This window comes from Stegostoma tigrinum, chromosome 13 (genome assembly GCF_030684315.1).
Source record: "Stegostoma tigrinum isolate sSteTig4 chromosome 13, sSteTig4.hap1, whole genome shotgun sequence".
Taxonomy (NCBI): domain Eukaryota; kingdom Metazoa; phylum Chordata; class Chondrichthyes; order Orectolobiformes; family Stegostomatidae; genus Stegostoma; species Stegostoma tigrinum.
Window position 1 is genome coordinate 77,381,763 of NC_081366.1, and position 20,020 is coordinate 77,401,782.

The 20,020-nt window shown below is 40.7% G+C and overlaps 1 protein-coding gene across 2 annotated transcripts in view; it reads left to right on the plus strand.

Moving 5' to 3' along the window:
- Positions 1 to 20,020, plus strand: part of LOC125458176 (lysine-specific demethylase 3B-like) — a 113,574-nt gene that overhangs the window by 21,465 nt on the left and 72,089 nt on the right. For both annotated transcript variants that reach the window (XM_048543148.2, XM_048543149.2), the window contains exons 2-6: positions 5,152 to 5,319; positions 9,273 to 9,386; positions 13,770 to 13,872; positions 18,368 to 18,492; positions 19,353 to 19,484. In XM_048543148.2, coding sequence (XP_048399105.1) covers positions 5,152 to 5,319; positions 9,273 to 9,386; positions 13,770 to 13,872; positions 18,368 to 18,492; positions 19,353 to 19,484 — 642 coding nt within the window. The remainder of the gene's footprint in view (positions 1 to 5,151; positions 5,320 to 9,272; positions 9,387 to 13,769; positions 13,873 to 18,367; positions 18,493 to 19,352; positions 19,485 to 20,020) is intronic.

Here is a 20,020-nt window from a genome sequence, read left to right on the forward strand (position 1 = left end):
TATGAGCCCTTTAATCCAGAATGCTTGGAATCAAGGCATTTCTGAATTTTGGGATATTGGAATATCTAATTATAAACGTGAACCAGATTGAGATACTTAACTAAGACATAAAACAATGACAACATTTTAGGATTATGTAACAGTGATAAAAAGTTTTATTTATCCAAAACCATTGTAAATCTACAATAACTTAACAGGCAGTTGATGGGGTTGGGGGTGGCATATAGTGATAGATGTGTGGGAATGCTGCACAAACATAATTACAGAACCAGCAGTCTCTTATCCTATCTCGTTAGCCTCCATCATCCACCTTTCATCGGGTTGTTCTCGACAGCCGTTCCCAAACTGTTGATTATGATATCACACCCCCTCCCTACTGCATTTGCTTTTGGGATTATGGACTTTTGTTCTTGTAATTTCTAGATTTGAGATTTTGGAAACGTTCCAGTAATTTGGATAACCACAAATAAAGCACCTCTATTCAAGAAAGGAGGGGAGAAACTAGAAACAACACAGTGTGGAGTTGCCGAAAGGGTCCCAACCCAAAATGTCAGCTTTCCTGCTCCTCTGATGCTGCCTGGCCCCCTGTGCCCTTCTAGCTCCACACCCTGTTGTCTGTGACTCCAGCATCTGTAGCCCTTGCTCTCTCTAAGAACCGGGAAGCTATAGGTTAATTAGTCTAATGTTATTAAAGAGGCTACAGAAGGATATTTAAGTCATAGCGCACTCGGGTAGAATCAACATGATTTTATGAGAAAAGAGACTTGTCAAGTAACAATTAATGTAACAATCAACAACAAAGCATAGTGTATGCATTTTCAAAAGTCATTCAGTAAAGTGCCACAGTGGGTCTGTGGTTAGCATTGCTGCCTCACAGTGCTAGGGACCTTGACTTGATTCCACCCTCAAGTGACTATCTGTGAGGAGTTTGGACGTTCTCTCCATGTCCCTTAGTCCAAAGATGTACAGGTTAGGCAGATTAGCCATGGGACATCCAGGGTTATAGGGATAGGGTAGATGGTTGGGTCTAGGTAGGATGCTGTTTGGAGGATTAGTATGGACTCAGTGCTGAATGTCTTGCAGCCACATGCTAGGGGTTCTGTGATAAAAAGGTCACCACAAAATGAAGTGTTGGAAGTGATTATTAACATGAATAGACTATTGGCTAACCAACAAGAAGCAGCCAGGATCAATGAATCATTTTCTGGTTGATTAACAATTGGATTGCCCCAGGGATCTCTGCATGATGCTCACTTAAAATTGTAACTGTGTTTATGAAAATTGTGGCATCAAGTAAAATAACTTCAAATGAATCATGGGTTCCCTTAAGAATCAATGTTTAAGTCAGAGTCAGGTTGCTTGGGATCATTTCTCATTTGGGAAAAAGGTAATTTACAGGTTCAAGTGCTGTGACATATGTGTGCAGCAATGCCGTGGATTCTCGGGTAATGTAACTAGTAGCACTGATGAACCTCTACCACAAGGTGGAGCTGAGATTGAGTTATGAGGGGGATAGACGCTTTCAAGGGATATAAATGGGATAAGCGAATGGGGAAAATTTGGCAGCTGTGTGGGGGGAAAAAATGTGAGGTTGTCCACTTTTACAAGAACAATAGAAAATATTATTCAGGAGGAGTGAGGTTGCAGAATGCTGCTGTACAGGTGGGCCTGGGTTTTCCATGTGCACAAATCACTTGTTAGGTTGCAAACTCAATGGTGTACTTTATCGCAAGGGGAAGGGGTTTTATAGTCTTGTTACAACTATACGGGTCATGGTGATCTCTCCCTATTTAAGTGGGGATATAGAATCATAGAGATATATGGGCATGGAAACAGACCCTTTGGTCTAACTTAACAAAATGTGAGGCTGGATGAACACAGCAGGCCAAGCAGCATCTCAGGAGCACAAAAGCTGACGTTTCGGGCCTAGACCCTTCATCAGAGAGGGGGATGGGGTGAGGGTTCTGGAATAAATAGGGAGAGAGGGGGAGGTGGACCGAAGATGGAGAGAAAAGAAGATAGGTGGAGAGAGTATAGGTGGGGAGGTAGGGAGGGGATAGGTCAGTCCAGGGAAGACGGACAGGTCAAGGAGGTGGGATGAGGTTAGTAGGTAGGAGATGGAGGTGCGGCTTGGGGTGGGAGGAAGGGATGGGTGAGAGGAAGAACAGGTTAGGGAGGCAGAGACAGGTTGGACTTGTTTTGGGATGCAGTGGGTGGAGGGGAAGAGCTGGGCTGGTTGTGTGGTGCAGTGCGAGGAGGGGACGAACTGGGCTGGTTTAGGGATGCGGTGGGGGACAGGGAGATTTTGATGCTGGTGAAGTCCACATTGATACCATTGGGCTGCAGGGTTCCCAGGCAGAATATGAGTCGCTGTTCTTGCAACCTTCGGGTGGCATCATTGTGGCACTGCAGGAGGCCCATGATGGACATGTCATCTAAAGAATTCAGTGGGTGGAGGGGAAGAGCTGGGCTGGTTGTGTGGTGCAGTGCGGGGGAGGGGACAAACTGGGCTGGTTTTGGGATGCGGTGGGGAAAGGAGAGATTTTGAAGCTGGTGAAGCTCCTCCTACACCTCCTCCCACCCACCCTCCTGCAAAAATTCCATCCCCTATTCCCAATTCCTCCGCCTCCGCCGCTTCTGCTCCCACGACAAGACATTCCACTCCCGCACATCCCAGATGTCCAAGATCTTCAAGGACCGCAACTTTCCCCCCACAGTGATCGAGAACGCCCTCGACCGCGTCTCCCGTATTTCCCGCAACACATCCCTCACACCCCGCCACAACCGTCCAAAGAGGATTCCCCTCGTTCCCACACACCACCCCACCAACCTCCGGGCTCCCACTTCCTACAGACTAGGGGGGTGGCCATGGGCACCCGCATGGGCCCCAGCCATGCCTGCCTCTTTGTAGGTTACGTGGAACAGTCCCTCTTCCGCACCTACACAGGCCCCAAACCCCACCTCTTCCTCCGGTACATTGATGACTGTATCGGCGCCGCCTCTTGGCCTGCTGTGTTCATCCAGCCTCACGTTTTGTTGTCTTGGATTCTCCAGCATCTGCAGTTCCTATTATCTTTGGTCCAACTTGTCTGCACTGACCAGATATCCTAAATTAATCTAGTCCTATTTGCAAGCATTTGGCTCATGTCCCTCCAATCCTTACCTGTTCATATACTCATCCAGAGGCCTTTTAAGTGTTGTATTTGTACCAGCCTGCTCCGTTTCCTCTGGTGGTTTGTTCCATACACACACCACCCTCTTTGCAAAAAAGTTGCCCGTTAGGTTCCCTTTTAATTCTTGCCCCTCTCACCTTAAACTTATGCCCTCAAGCTTTGGACTCGCCTTTGCTGACTTGCATTGGTACAGTTCAACAAGGGTTTTCTAGACTCAATTCTGGCTTGAAGGGGTTGTAATAGTAAGAAAAGTTTGAGCAAGTTTGGACTTAAGTTATAGCTTAAGTTTGGGCTTATAATCGTTGGAGTATAAAAGGGAGCATGAAGAATGAAACGTAAAAAAATTCTGAGGGGCTTGACAGTGCTGATGTCTGACAGAATTCGCCCTCATGGGGGAATCTCAATCTCTGACCTTTGTTGGTTGGTGATGCACAGTTAAAATTATAAGATTTCCTATTTAAGATGGAGATAAGGATAAATTTTTGGTCTGAAGGTTGTGAACATTTTCATTGCACTTCGCCAGAGAACATTGGAGAGACTTGGTAATTGAAGACGTTCAAATATGAGTGACAGATCTTTGATTGAGGGAATTATGGGGGTAGTCAGAAATCAGAAGGCCACAGTCAGATCAACCATGGCCATACTGAGAAGCTGGCTGAATGGCTGATATCGACAACTGCTGTTCCTCTTTTTTCGATCTTAGGGTGAGCTTCCTGATTGCGTCATAATTAAGATTATATTTTGATTTAGACACTAAGGGCAGGTGATGCAAAGGCACGCAATGCAAAGCTTGACTTCAGTCTGACAGTGATTCCTCTTTTCATTGATCTTAATTTCCAGGAACTAGATTAAATCCAACCAGTACCATTATCCACATAAATGAATACCAACTCTTTGTTGCCTCTTGTTGCATGCTTCAGGCTCTGACAGTTATTGTGTGTCCAGCTGCTAGTTATTTACCCAATTTCTGAATTGGGGTCACCACTGTGGCAGCAAATCTGTGTCTGAATTGACACATGGGCTGGGATGAGCAGTGCATGTTTCTGGTCCAGCTTGATCAGGATGAGAGTTCTCCTGAGAGGTGAATTAGACATGGAGCAGGACAAGCTGCCATGTACATTGCTTTTTAATGGGCCATGGCCTGCCTCTCATTGTTGCAAAGAAAGTGTTAATGGAATGGGACATTGCTCCTGGTCAGCATTTGGGCGATTTTAGGTGGTGGGCCATGACAACTGGAATCTTATTTTTGGTTGACTCCTTGGAACCTTATTGCCATCCTCCCTTTGTGAATGCCAGTTTAACATTCTAGATATGCTATTGTTGCAGTTATTCGTTCATCCATGAAGTAAGGGCAAACATCTCTTGATATCTTTGTATGTCGTCTTGTCATGTTTTTCATATTAAGACAACTGAAAATTAATTTCAATTCAGATTAGTGTGACTAATGAGTTAGAAGATCAAATCATTCAAACCATTGGCAAAATAAAAGGGAAGACTGCGATTGAGGAACTTCAAAAGATTCCACTTTTTTGTCGATCTTACTTAAAATGCTTATCTATGCTTTACAAAAGAAAGATACTGCATATCTGAAATAAAAATAATGTCGAATATTCAGCAGATCAGGCTTCATCTGTGGAGACATAAACTGTAATGTTTTAGGTCCATGACCTAACACCCTAACTTTTATTCTATCCATTCTGATAAAGTATCATATCAAAATGTTAACTTGTCTTTGCTGGCCAATATGTATTTCTTCCATTTTTGTTTTCGACAATCTTCAGTTTTCGATACTTAGTTGACTCCACACCCCCATGTTTTTAAACTGTAATTAACTGTTTGACATGTATCCTTTGAAAGGGAACATATTTTTCCATTCTGTGTTCACTTAATTGCTGTTCTTCTCTTGACAAATCTAAATATAAAGTGGTTGAAATTATATTTGAATTGTGACATCTTTCTGAATTGCTTTGTTTTGCAGGTGTACATTGAATTTGATGATTCACGGTGGAAGAAGCAAGCTTGGGTGAAGGTTTACGCTGAAGATGTCCTTGTTTTCCTGGTGGAACATACTCTGGTGTGGGCCCCCAGGAAAGATTCAATTCTGTTACAGGGAGGAAGGGTTAATGCTAGCCAATGGCCCGCATTGGTAAGAAAAATCTCGTCTCTTCTGCAATTCAGAGTAATGTGACCATATTAGGTATTCGCTGTACTTTTTAAACAACTTGATCTGTTGCAGTGAGTGCTGAGTTATCCAAATCATTGGAACATAAGTGGGATTATGTCTTCCATTGGGCAGGGTTGAATTGAATCAGTTCACTTAAAGCAAGACCTGATTTGTTTGCATTAAGTAACCTTTCATTCAGCCTATTTGTATGTGATGTGATATACCTCCTCGGCAATCACATCATGAGATGGAACTTCGTGTCAGCAATTTGCAAATTTTTGCCTTGAAATTATAATTCAGTTTCAGTCGGCTTCAGAAATTTGCAAGTGTGTTTCACAATTTTAATATGTATGAAACAAATGGATAATGTAAAACCCCGTTTCCTGCTGTAGTTTGCATGGATTATAAATAATATTCTATAAAACCACAAGATGTAGGAGCAAAAGTAGGTCATTTAAAATGCTCTACCATTTAATTACATTGTGGCTGATCTGATAACCCTCAAATGTACCTTCATACCTTTTCCCTATAACCCTTGTTTCTCTTACTGATTAAAAACTGTCTATCTCAGTCTTGCATGTACTTAGTGACCCAACCTCGACAGCCATCTGTGGTAAAGACTTCGACAGAATCACTACTCTTTGTAGATATGCCTCTTCATGTTTGTCTTAAGTGTGCGATTCCTTTTTCTGAGATTGTGCCTTCTGATCCTAGAATCACCCTCAAGGGAAAGCAACCTCTCTACATCTAATCTGTCAAGCTTCTTAAGAATCCTGTATATTTCAATCGATCACCCCTCATTGTTCTAAATTCCAATAAGTATAGATCCAACATACTCAACCTCTCCTTATACGATACTGACTCCATAACCATAATTAGCCTCGTGAAACTTCTGATTGTCTCCAATGTCAGTATATCTTGACTCATAATGAGCCCAAAACTCTTTATAGTGTTCCAGCTCTAGGCTGACTAATGCATTGTGTAGTTTTAGCTAAACGTCCCAGCTTTTATATTTCATTCCTTTTGAGATATAGGCCAACATCCCATTTGGCATTCCTGCTAACTGCTGAACTGTAGTTCATGCACAGGGGCTCCCTGATGCTTCTGTTCAAAAGCTTTGTGCTGCCTTTCTCCATTTAAATAATATTCATCTCCTCTATTCTTGTCAAAGTGCATAACCTCACATTTCCCCATATTATGTACCATCTGCCACGTTTTTGCCCTGTCACTTAACCTGACTACATCCTTCTGCAGACCCTTTGTGTCATCTTCACCACTTGCTTTCTCACCCGTTTTTGTCATCTGTAATCTTGGCTGTTTCATATCCAAGTCATTAATCTATTTTGTAAATAATTGTGCACCCAGCAGCTGGTCCGTGTGGCCCACCACGAGTTATAGGTTCCCAACTTGTAAATGGCCCTTTATCAACAACTGCCTTTGATTAGACAGCTCTTTATCCATGATACTACACTACCTTTAACACCATGGGCTCGTGTTTTAGTAAGGAGCCTAATGTGTTTGACTTTATCAAATGCCTTTTTAAAATCCAAATATATCACACCTACTGCTTCCCCTTTACCTGTCTTGCTTGATGACTACTAAAAGAATTCTAGTAAATTTGTCAAGCGTGAATTCCCCTTCATGAAGCCGTGTTAACCTCTGCTTGATGACATTAATTATGCATTTCTAAATGCTCTGCCATTACATCCTTTAATATACACTTTAACATTTTCCCAATAACAGGCAGTGAGCTAACTTACCCATTGTTATTTTTTGTCTCCGCCCACTTTTAAATAAAGGTGTTACATTGGCCATTTTCCAAGCCTCTGGAACTTTTTCAGAATCTAAGAATTGTTGGAAAATTACTATTGATGTATCCACTCTCTCTGTAGCTATTTCCATTTACATCTGAGGATGAATCCTATTAAGTCCAGGGGACTTGACAGTCTTTAGCCTCATTACTTTCTCTAGCGTTTTTTCTCTTGTTACATTGGATTTAAACCTCCTTTATCCTCTTGAATGAGTCGTAATTTTGGAATGCTATTAGTGCCTCCTCATGTGAAGACTAATTTAAAGCATTTGTTCAACCCCTTTGCCATTTTCTGGTTTACCATTATGATTTCCCCAGCCTCTGTTCAAGGGGCCCATGTTCAAATTAGTTTTGCTCCTCCTTTTTACATACTTAAAGAAGCTCTTGCTACTCATCTTAATATTACTTGAAAGGTTACCCTTTTGTCATTTTTTTTGGCTTTTAAAACTTCCCCAATCCTTTGGCATACGACTAATCTTTGCCAAATTGTAAGCTTTTTCTTTCAATTTTATGCTATTCTCGACTTCCCTGGTTATTCGTTATTTGCTTATCCCCTTCATCATGGAATAAATCTTTCTTGTAAGTCATGAACTATTTTGTTAAGCATTGCTATTGTTCCTCAACCCTCTTTGCCCCTGAACTCCTTTCCCAGTCCACTGCAGCCAGCTCTGCTCCCTTTCCTTTGCAATTGCCACTGCCATATTTAACCTGAGTATAGTTGTTTCTGAGATAATGGGAACTGCAGATGCTGGAGAATTCCAAGATAATAAAATGTGAGGCTGGATGAACACAGCTGGCCAAGCAGCATCTCAGGAGCACAAAAGCTGTGCTCCTGAGATGCTGCTTGGCCTGCTGTGTTCATCCAGCCTCACATTTTATTATCTATAGTTGTTTCTGACCCAGGTTCCTCCCTCTCAAACAGAGCTAAATTTTACCATGTCATGTTCACTGTTTCCTTGGGGTTCTTTTACCCTGAATCATATATTAAACCTGCCTCACTACGCATCGCAAGATTCAGTATAGCCTGATTCCTGCTTGGATCCATGTCATCAGAAATTGTTGGAACAACTCAGCAGGTCTGGCAGCATTTGTGGAGAGAAAACAGAGTTACCATTTTCAGGTCCAGTGACCCTTCAAAACTGTCTTCACTGCTGCCAGACCTGCTGAGTTGTTCCAACAATTTGTGTTTTTGTTTCTGATTTCTAGCATCCACAGCCCTTTGGCTTTCTTTTGGATCCACAGCATATTGCTTTTGGAAGCTGTCCCGAATACAGCATATGAATTATTCCTCATGGTTAATTCTGCCAATCTAACTATCCCAATCTATGTGAAGATTAAAGCCCCCTATGATTCATGTGCTTCCTTTCTAACAGGCCCTCCTGTATCTAGCTTCAACAGAACGATAATTGGTAGCATTATTGTGTTTCTCTAAGCAAATTTTACTACCTTCTCTGGTTTTGCTTTTATACATGCATCATTCTGTTCAGCACAATTTTTTCTTTATTGATGGAAAGACAGACATGTGGCCAAAGCTTTTCATCTTGCACTCATTAGGACAAGCTCAAGTTTGCCAAGTTTCAGACAAACAATTTATGATACACAGTTGAGGGTCCTGATTGGTTGGCAAGTCAACTCTGTCCAAAATGTTGCCATTTAGAGAACAAAGGGGAGCTGTTGGGGTAATTCAAAAAAAGAGCACAAGGCTTAAACTATTTTTGTTAAACAGAGAATGAACCCCAGCTGATGTATATTTGTCTGTTTAGCATGATTCTTATTGTCACCTTAGTTCCAAGGATGTGAAACAGATTAATTGTGCCTGCAAATTTTATGTATGTTTCCAGTAGCCAACAAGTCAAGAAGCTTGATAAACAAGTATTATGTGTATTGGGAATACGTGTTTTCATTACTCTGTCTTGATTTTAATTGCAATGGCCAATGGTATTACTGTGATTACCATTTTAAAAAGTGACAAGTCAGTTTGTTCCCTCCTGAGTGACTAATATGTACGTTTATTTCTGCAAGACCACACTCATTACGTGTCTGTTCATCTTTTGGCTCACTCTATACTGTCTTTCATGCCCTTTTTGAGATGTGATATTAATTGATTTTTATTTTCAATTTTCAGACCTACAAAGCACTGGTAGATAAAATTGGTTTGGGCTCCATCGTTCCAGTTGAGTTCTTTGGTGACAGGGTAACGAATTTTACTGCTGATGGTGCTGCACTTCGACTATTTAAAGTAATTTCCTTTTGTTTCTTTTAGTATTTTTGCGTGTAGATATTTTTAACAAGAAGTAGCTGGGTTCACTTTTGATTCAGTCTGGTTCTATAGTGTCATTGTAACATTAAATTAATGCTTAGCCTGTGATTCACAAAAAGTTTAAGAATTTAAGTTTCACTAATTTTGTAAGAAGACCCATAGCTCTGAATAGTTTTCTTGTCAAATTAATTCTCTGTCAACTATCCAGTGCCTGAGATCGGTAGATCATGGTTTTTGAATTTAAGCTTATTCCCTATATTTACCGAAAATGAATTTAGTAGGCATTGGCTTTAACACTGAGCAAAAACCATCAATCAATATCAGTTTTGTTGGTTCCTTTTTAACCTGTGCTCATGACGATCGTGCTATAGATCTGAATGTGTGTCAATTTTGAGCTCCTGTTTGCTTGTGTAAGCAGCATGGGAAATACAAGAGTTGGCATGTTAAAACACTAATCTGAAAATTTAGTTCAACGTGGTTTACCAAAAGGATGTGGATGCTTTGGAGAGGGTGCAGAGGAGGTTCACCAGGATGTTGCCTGGTATGGAGGGTGCTAGCTATGAAGAAAGGTTGGGGAGATTAGGATTATTTTCATTAGAAAGACGGAGATTGAGGGGGGACCTGATTGAGGTCTACAAAATCAGAAGGGGTATAGACAAGGTGGATAGCAAGAAGCTTTTTCCCCAGAGTGGGGGACTCAATTACTAGAGGTCATGAGTTCAAAGTGAGAGGAGGTAAGTTTATGGGAGATATGTGTGGAAAGTTCTATACGCAGAGGGTGGTGGGTGCCTGGAGCACGTTGCCAGCGGAGCTGGTAGATGCAGACACGATAGTGTCTTTTAAGGTGTATCTGGACAGGTACATGGATGAGCAGAGAGCAAAGGGATACAGACCCTTAGTAAAAAGATGACAGGTTTAGACAGGGTATCTGGATCGGCACAGGCTTGGAGGGCCAAAGGGCCTGTTCTTGTGCTGTAATTTTCTTTGTTCTTTGTTCCTTGTGATTGACACAAGTATTTATTCCTTATTTTGAAAGTTTTCAGTCACTAATTAAAATTGCATTATCATAAGACTAACTTTTATCTTTACACGTTCAATACACTGCAGTCCGGAGAATTTTTTTATTTCAGTTTACTAAATAGAGGAAGGGAGAGATGCTTGACTTTCACATTTGCACATTGCACATTATGATCTTGCTAATCAGATAAAAGTGTCTGAATTCTTGGGATTGGAGGAGTACAAGGCTTTCCCTTTGTTTGAACCATCAATGAAGGTTGTGTCGAATGTTTTTTCCTTACGTTTGCTGGAAATCCACAAGGACTGCCAAAATTACTCAATGTAACTATGAAGTCAAACATGGTTCCACTTTGTTTTAGCTGTAAGAGTGCATTTGTGCTCACTTTTCAGCATTACTTGTAAGCACAAATCTTAGCATTGGAAACAATGTCAGGCAGTGAATATGTTTCAAACCATCCTTCTACAAATGCCGTTCAATTACTCATGAAGGATGGAATAACTGAAACACAGCAAGTCAGTCAGTGTTTGTGGAGAGTAAAGTGGCATTCATTGTTTTATGCTTGCCCTTTAGAACAGAATATGAAAACTAAAAACTTTTTCATGATTTTGGAGTGGGGGAGGGAAAGGAGAGAACAGATTTCCTGGGGCCAGTGTGAATTTATTGGTCACGAGCTGGCGTAGCAGGTCATCTGTCAGCGAAAGAAAGGAGTCTCGAAGAAATAAAAATCTTTGAAGATGAAAGTATATCTGAAAAGAATCATAGAATGCCACAGGGCAGAAAGGGGCTGTTCAGCCCACTGAGTCTGCGCTGACTCTCCAAAAAACATATTCCATAGCATGCACTCATCTTATCCCTGTCAACCTGCATTTACCATGACCAGCCCATCTAGCCTGTACGTCCCTGGACATGGTAATTTGCCAAGGGCAATCTATGTAACCAGCACGTCTTTGGACTGTGGGAGGAAACCGGAGCACCTGAAGGAAATCCGTGCAGACATGGGGAGAATGTGCAAAGTCTGCACAGTCACCCAAGTGAACAGTGCTAACCACTGAGCCATTGTGCCTCCAAAAGCTAAAGGCATAAGAGCCAAACTTAAAAGGTAAAAGCAAGTAAGAAGGTACATTGTAAACACAACTTGCAAACTAGGCATAACAGCAGAACAGAAAGTTTTGGAAGCACAGAATTTAGCTGTTGGTTCCAAACCGGCAACAACTGCGCGGATAACTCCACGACAGTCGACACAATGGGTGTTTACCCATGACCTCCCCTCCTTTCCACTGCTGTCAGAAATCACCAACGCCAGCTGCCTTGAAGAGAATAGAAGGTATAGCCCAAATTTGAAATCAGTGTTTAGGCCATAAGATTTCAGAATGCTGAAGAGGAATCACTCTGCAGTTGTGTTGAGCTTGGAATGGAAGAGACTAACAGTCAAGAAGTGGTCAGAGTGGAAAAAGAATCTATTAGTAACAGCTTGATTTTCAATGATTCCAGTCATGAGACTAGGAAGAGCCTTTGGAGATTTGAACTTGGCTTTGACCACATGGAGACCTGCAGATTTTAACTGTGCCTTTCAATAAGCAGATTTAGTGATGTAGAGTTTATAACTAATGTAGAGTTGTGTTTGAATCTCACTTATTTACTCTCCTTTTCCATTCGTGTTGTGGTAATACTTGATAAAGGGCATAATTTTTAAGGAAATGTAGACACAGACTTGGATCCAAAGCCAAAACTTTGAGTACAGCAGGGCAAGTTGAGAAGGATGTTTAGAAGGCACATAGAGCTTTGACTTCTAACATAAGATGTAGAATTCAAAAGGAAGGATGTTCTTCTAATTCTTTACAAAACAATGGTTGGACCCCATCTGGAATATTGTGGCCAATTCTGAACACCACACATTAAAGATTTTGATTCCTTGGAGAGAGCGCAGAGTAATTGTTTTGAATGGAACCAGAGATAGAGAAGCAGGAATTGTTCTTCTGGAGCAAAGAAGATTAATGGGAGATTTGATGCATGTGTCGGAAGTTATGAATGGATCTCATCGCGAGATCAGTTTCTAGTGGCAGAATTCTCAGTAACTGGTGAATACAGATTAAAGGTAATTGCAAAAAGGGCCAGATATGATGTGTGGGGAAATATTTTACAAGTGGATTATTATATGGAGTGTCACTGCCTAGAAGGTTGGTGGAAGTACGTTTGCCAATAACTTTTGAAAGACGATTGAATAAATGGTCGAAAGAAAATAAATTCATAGAACCACAGGAGAAGAGTCCAGTACTAATTAGACAGCTATTTCCAAGAACAAGCACAGACACAATGGGATGAATGATCTCTTGTACTTTTTATGTCATCGTAACTACTTGCATAATGTTTTTGTCAGTTCACATTTTTCAGTTCAGTCCTCAGGAGTTTGCTTTTTATTCCTGCTTGACCTCTTATGTCCGACTTCTAGCCACTTAAGTTGTGCTGCTGGCCTGTCTGTCTGCAGCTCTTTCTGACCTAATCAGAGGTTTGGTAGCTTAGCACCTTTATTGGGCATGGTGACTGCAACGATGCAGTGGTTTGATGATAGGCAGATACTGATGAACTTGCAGCTGGAAAACTAAGTAAGTGGAATTTGTGGTTATGAGGACTGGGCAGGAAAACAAAAGTAAAAAGTTTTTGCTGAGGGCAGGAAGCATTGATGCATCTACATGTCCCTTTCTGGGCCCAAACAGTGCCCAGAGTTCCATCCAGAATGTTATAACTCACTGGGAGACCAATAAGATGTACCTGCCAGTTTTTCAGCTAGACGGAAGTTAGTGGTCAGGGCTGAAAACAGTTGGCGGTAAGATGAGACCCCTAGTTAGCCAATTAAGTGGCTCAACCTGTCATCTGCCATCTTTCCCATAGCTGGCAAAGTAGTAGGGTGACAGGAAAATGTGGAGAAGACACCTTCCTGCAGCATTTTCTCAAACTTTCATTCCGTCCAAAAGCCCCATAAAATTCAGTCCAATCAAACAAATCATGTGTGACCACTGATTGAAGGTATTGTTTTAGTCACGGTCGTATTCTACATGCGTAAATGAACAGAAACACTGCTCTGAAGTGCACCAATAGCAGAAATTGCTGGAAAAACTCAGCAGGTCTTGCATCATCTGTGGAGAGAAAGCAGAATTAATGTTTCAGGCCCTGTGACCGTCCTCCTGAAGTGTATGGTTTTTTTTAAAAACTTCAGTTACAGTCTAATCCTGTCCACGTGCCATTGTGAACCAATAGTGAATTTCTCGCTGGTAATTGTTGATAAGCACTGTTTAGTCTTCTGCCATTCATTTTTCCTCACTTGTCGTCTTTCTATGTCTCTCAAGGAGGATTCTGACAGCCAGAATCCCATTGTCCTGGATAATGAAAAACTTCAAGAATCATTGAAATCTTGGATCAGAGAAAAGAAAATTCAAGAGATACTCAGAGGTATTGTAGACAAAAACAATATTGTTAGATATTAAATTCATGAATCAGGCGATCATTTTAGTATCGGTCATTCTGGCTCTGCGAAGAAGCAGTTTTACTTAGTGTCACTTCCCACCAACACCTATAAACACTGCATATTCTTCCTTTTCAGATAATAATCCAATTCCGTCTTGAATGCCTCAATAGATCCTACCCCCATCACTCTTTGGGGCCATGCTTTCAAGATCCCAATCACTCAAATGAAATTGTTCCTACTTAGGTCAGCATTGCTCCTTTTGCCAGTTGCCCTAATTCTGTGTTCTGTCTACTTTATCCAGGTTCCCCATTTTGATTTTGAATTCCCCTATTAAATCTCATCTTATACTCCCATTCTCACAGGAGCGCAGTCCCACTTTCTCCAATCTGTTTATGGAATTGAAGTTCCTCGTCACATTCTTGTGAACCTTTCCTGCACTCTCTAATACCTTTCACATCTTTTGGAAGATGTGGTGCTTGAAACAGGATGTAATATTTCATTTGGGATTGTTGTATTAGTTATGAAATTAAAATTGAGATCAATAAATTTCTGATTAATTCTTTGCAACTCAGCATGGGCTGCTAAGTTTTATAAACCGTTGCAGATTGTGGAGTAACCTGAATTTTTTTTTTTCCCGATTTCCATAACTTGTCAACTGTGATTCAAATGTAATTTTATTTTGTTTTAAATTGAGGGAGAGAAATTTGGCATCAAACGTCTTATTAAAAAACTATCATCAAATAAAAACAATTTATCCCCAACTCAGATTAATAAAAGACAGTTGTGTTGCCCAAAAGTTATTAGGCTCCATATTCTGCCTCTTCATTCCATATCCCAGGGACTTCTGGATTTGCTTTAAATCAACAAAGCCAACAATCTCTAAGGATTTTGTAACACAAGTAATAATTTAAGATCTGTATGTTTATGAGTTCAGATTTCTCATTGATTTCCAAATGAGAAGTTCACTTTGAATAGAAGAACAGAGAATTGCTCACAGCACATCTGGATTTCCATGTTTAGTTGCAAATTTGCAAACACCAGAAGTTGCTGTCAATTTCTCAGACTGACAATTTCAATATTATTCCAATGAAAAAAGTCTAAATATCTTTAAACATTTAAAAAGGAAGCAAGAAGCCAAAGTGAGCATGTGTCCCTTAGAAAACGCAGCTGGCCAATAATATTGAGGAATGAGGAAATAGCAGAGGAGTTGAATCCTTTACATAAATTTGCAGCAGAAGCCACTGACAGTCTCTGAAATTTCTGGATATTTTTGGGGCAAAAGGACAGGAAATAAACATTGTAACTATCATAGAGAAAAGTCGTAGGGAAATTAATGGGGCTAAAGACTGATAAGTCCTCTGAACCTGATTAGACCCATCCTAGGATATTAAAGGAATGAGTTAGAGATCACAGATGCCCTGGTAGCAATCTTCCATGAATTTCTAGCTTCTGGAAAAGTCCCAGAGGATTGGAAGGCTGCCAGTACAGCACCTTTATTGGAAGGGAAATGAGACCATGTATAGATAACTATAGGCCAGCTATCTTAATGTCTGTGATTGGGAAAATGTTAGGCTGTTGTAAAGGATGAAATTTGGAAATGCTTAATTAATATCATCAAGCAGAGTCAACATCATGAACGAGAAATCATGCCAGACAAATTATAGGAAAGCTTTTAGAAGTTAACAAGCAAAACAGTTGAAGGGGAAGTAGTACATGTCATCATAGAATTCCTACTGTGTGGAAAGAGACCATTTGGCCTATTATGTCTGAACTGACCCTCCAAAGAGCTTCCCATCCAGACCCAGCCCCCACCCTATCCCTGTAACCCCACATTTACCATAGCTAACTCACATAGCTTACATATCCCTTAGGACACAATTTTTTTACAATGTATTTAAATGACTTGAATAAGGAAAGTGAATTTACAACAGCCAAGATTGTGGATGACACAAAAGTAAGTGGGAAGGCAAGTGGTGAGGATGACACAAAGGGTCTGCAGAGAGATATGGACAGATTAGGCGAGTGGGCAGATGGAATATAACGTGGGTAAATGTGAGGTTTTGCACTTTGGCAGGAAGAATAGAGGAGCTGAATGTTATTTAAATAGAGAAAGACTAGAAAGCTGTTATGAGCAGGAGGATTTGGGTTTCCTTGTGTATGAATCACAGAAAGCTAGCATCCAAAATCAGTGGGTGACAAGGAACACAAATGAAATGTTGACTTTGATTTCCAAGGGAATGGAATGTAGAGATAGGGAGTTTTTGCGAACATAGCAATTCAATGTTGTGTGTACCAGCGGAGAAGAAAATTAATCTCATAACTTAAAAAAATCTTTTTCAAATGATTTAACCCCACACAAAGTATTCAAGCCCTAGAATTGTTTTGAGTTTGGTGACCAAAAGCTTCCGAACTAATTCCCTCAACTGAAGATCATTCTAGTTAATGTTTTCATATCCTTAGAAAAGATTGGCAATCCCTTCCCTTGCAGGGTTAATACCTTCTTGCTGGGTTGAGAGGTCTTGCTAAAACTGTACAGAGCATTAGTCAGACCACATTTGGAATACTGTGATTAGTTTTGGGCCCCTTATTGAAGGGAAGATATGCTGGCATTGTAGACATGCATAGAAGGTTCACCTGGCTGATAGCATATGTAGAGGGACTGTCTTATGAGGAGAAGTTGAGTACATTGGGCCTGTGTGTTGGAATTTAGAAGACTGAGACACAACCTTATTGAAAGTTGTAAACGTCTTGACGGCCTTGACAGGATAGATCCAGAAAGGTTGTTTTCCCTTGTGGGAGGGACTAGGACCAGAGGGCATAATCTCAAAATATTTAAAACACCGATGACGAATCTCTTCCCTCAGGGTTAGAAATCTGTGACTTGGTCAATCACTATATTCAAGGCTGAGATAAACAATTTTAATCAATAAGGAAATCCAGGCTTTTGAGGAGTCGGCAGAAAAGTGGAGTTCAAGAAGAGCAGATCAGCCATGATCTCATTGAATGGCAGTGCAGACTCATTAGGCTGACTGCCCTATTTCCACTCCTACATCTTAGGGTCTTCTGCTTCAGTTAGCTGCTGTGAAGTAATGGAACTTTGAAAGCTATTTCTGTACACACGTTAGACCTTTCAGCATTTCCTGCCTCTGTATTGCATTGTCATTTGGTATTTATTCCACTGCATTACAGTGATAAAAGTAAAATCTGGGAAAGTGTGACTTAATGACGACTGGTATTTGCCTACTGAATCTGATCTGACATAGTTGACAAATTTAAATACAGTCACTATTGTTTTGATTTCCGAATTGTGTGTCTGTCTCCATTTTTCCAAACCACAAATGTAGCTTCCTTGCAATTGTTGCTTTGGGCTGCTACCAAATTCGATATCTTGATTTCAAATAATTACAATTGAGGTTGGCAACAGTTTTCCTAAAGCTGGAGTTAATTGGATGTTTTGACCTTAAAAGAAGATTAATTTTGCAATTACTTGTACTGTTTGCATTGATTGCTTGTGTTCGACATGCTTTTTTGTGCATAAGTAAAACAGATCAAGTAACAGCAAAGGGAGTCAGCAGAGCGTGGGGAAACTTTCAAATGCCTGCTAGCACTAGATGACGGCCAGTTGAGGTTAGGAAAACAAATTAACACAGATATTAAGATATAAAAATAAACTTGCAGAGGGAAACTTGACTGTATAAAATACGTTAGTTTGAAACCAGATGGATTATAAAAATAAATCACAGATGGTACTTGCTGGTTACCCCTGAAGCATTGAGCACTGTGTAGGTCATCTGAATTCTTTTTCCTCTCTGGAAACCAGTGGTTTTTAACCTTGCATTCATTATTCATGGTTGAATGTTAAATGCCAAACTTCCATTCCCCTCTCACACCCCAGTATTTTTAATGAATGTCTTGTTAATGAGTGAAGTCTGTTGCATGCAACAACTTGTATTAAACAGCACTTTGAACATAGAAAGCAGTTCAAGTTACTTTGAACAGAAGGATAAAAAACTCAATAAAATGATTTTTATTTTAAAGTCACTTCTGAGACTTGGAGTTTGAGTTATAGCTAGAAGAGTTCATCAGATACTTCTGCACTTCTGCAGTATCTTACAACTTGATTCTGTGGGAAAGGAGAATGGATGTGTGTTTCCCAGTCACCAGAGGCACCCATTCTGCCTTAGCATTCATACAGGAAAATCCTCATCATTTGATGGTAGAGTCCATTTCCTTGAAGAATTGCACTGCCAAAGTGAGATTCGCTACCATGTTTTAAGTGTTCTTAGTAAGCTCCACAGGTGTGGCAATACAAAATGCTAAAAGGAATTTCTTATTGAGAACTCTTACCATGAGCAGCAGTTGAATTTTAAGGGGAGCATTGATTGCTTTTCAGTGGACCATGAATTGAAATGCTGACTAAATGATTGTATTTTGTTAAAATTGATCACTTTTGTTTTGCTGTTGCATTACGTCTTTTAGGCCCATACAGTTTGCAGGGGCACAGAGTGAAGATCTATCAACCAGACTGTCCTGAAGAATGGATTCTTGCCGTTGTTGCACATCATGACCCTGCTTCACGCACCATGGTAGTTACCACAGAACAGGTACAATATGGCACTGTTTTAAATACATGTAATAATGTGCCTTCCTGTTTTCACTTGTTCCACTCAGAAGGTACAAATTTGCATTTCAGGGTTGTCTAGGGCTTGATTAATTTTCCTTTGGCTGGATAAATTCAGCCTTTGTCCTTGGTTGGATCTTGTGGATATTTCATGTTTACACTGTAAGGGTGAGTAATATTCTTCATGTTGACACTAGGAAGTCAGTCCTTCTCCACATTCATCTTACTTAGCATTTCATGTTGAGGTTGGATTTTGATGGCAAAAACATGGTAAGGAGAGGCCTGCTGCAAAATATGAATCACTGGTAAAATTTAACCACGGAGTACACTGCATCCTTAGAAGTAAGAGAACCTTGCTGCAATAATACTGGCATGAGGCTTTTAACAAGGCGAGTTAAATCCTAACCAGCTTCTCAGCTCAATTGTATGACACAGCTGAGGAATGGAAAGAGCTACTGGTACTAAGGAGGATCACATTTTGAGGGAGGGTGTTTTGGCTAATCCATCCAGAAAGGCGATTGATCTTATCATTGCAAGTGTTGCAGAAACTACTGGATAGTGGCCGATGAGAAAATGGTTGGTGTTTGACCTTCCTATATCTTTTGCGTAGATCCTTATTGTATTTGGTATTTACCAAGAAAAGTTGAAATGTATAGAGAAGCACAAAAGAAAATAGACACTTTGTCCCAGATCCAGTACTTGCAACTGCGATTCACGTGTTATGTGGGACACCTGGTTTGGAGGTCTGACTGCAAATTTTTGTTGGTCCTGGTTTAAGAAATAACTTAGCATATTTAAGGGCATATTCTTATGCTTTTGTTGCTGATTTGCCTTTCCCAATAGGACCACCAGACAAAAACTGTTGACCCCGTGCGGATTTATATCACCCTTCTGGATGAGGTGCTGCAGTTACTGAAAGGAGAAGTTGGAATTTTGTCTCAGAGCGTGGAAGCAAATGAGAGTAATGCAGCAATGGTGAGTGTTATAAATTCATACTGCAATTTTTGAAAGATTATCCAATCACTATTATGTACTATTTTCTTCACCATATGTCAGCTGGTGGCCTTTGCAATACTTCTGCTACTTCTTTGATCTGTAATGATGTAATATTAAAACTTCCTTCCACTGATGCTGGGCCTTTATTGGGTCATAGATCACAGAACCTCCTACAGTGTGGAACCAGGTCCTTTGGCCCAACAAGCTCTCACTGACCCTCAGAGCACCGCACCCAGACCCATCCCTCTATAACCCACCTCATCTGTTCATCCCTGAACACTCTGGTAATTTAGCATCACCAGTCCACCTAACCTGCAGATGTTTGGAGTGTGGGAGGAAACCGGAGCACCCAGAGGAACCGACGCAGTCGTGAGGAGAATGTGCAAACCCTCCACTCAGTCACCCAAGGGTGGAATCAAACCCGGGTTCCTGGTGCTGTGAGGCATCAGTGCTAACGACTGAGCCACTGTGTAACCACCGGCACAAATGGCAGCGGTGGGACCTTTGCTCAATGT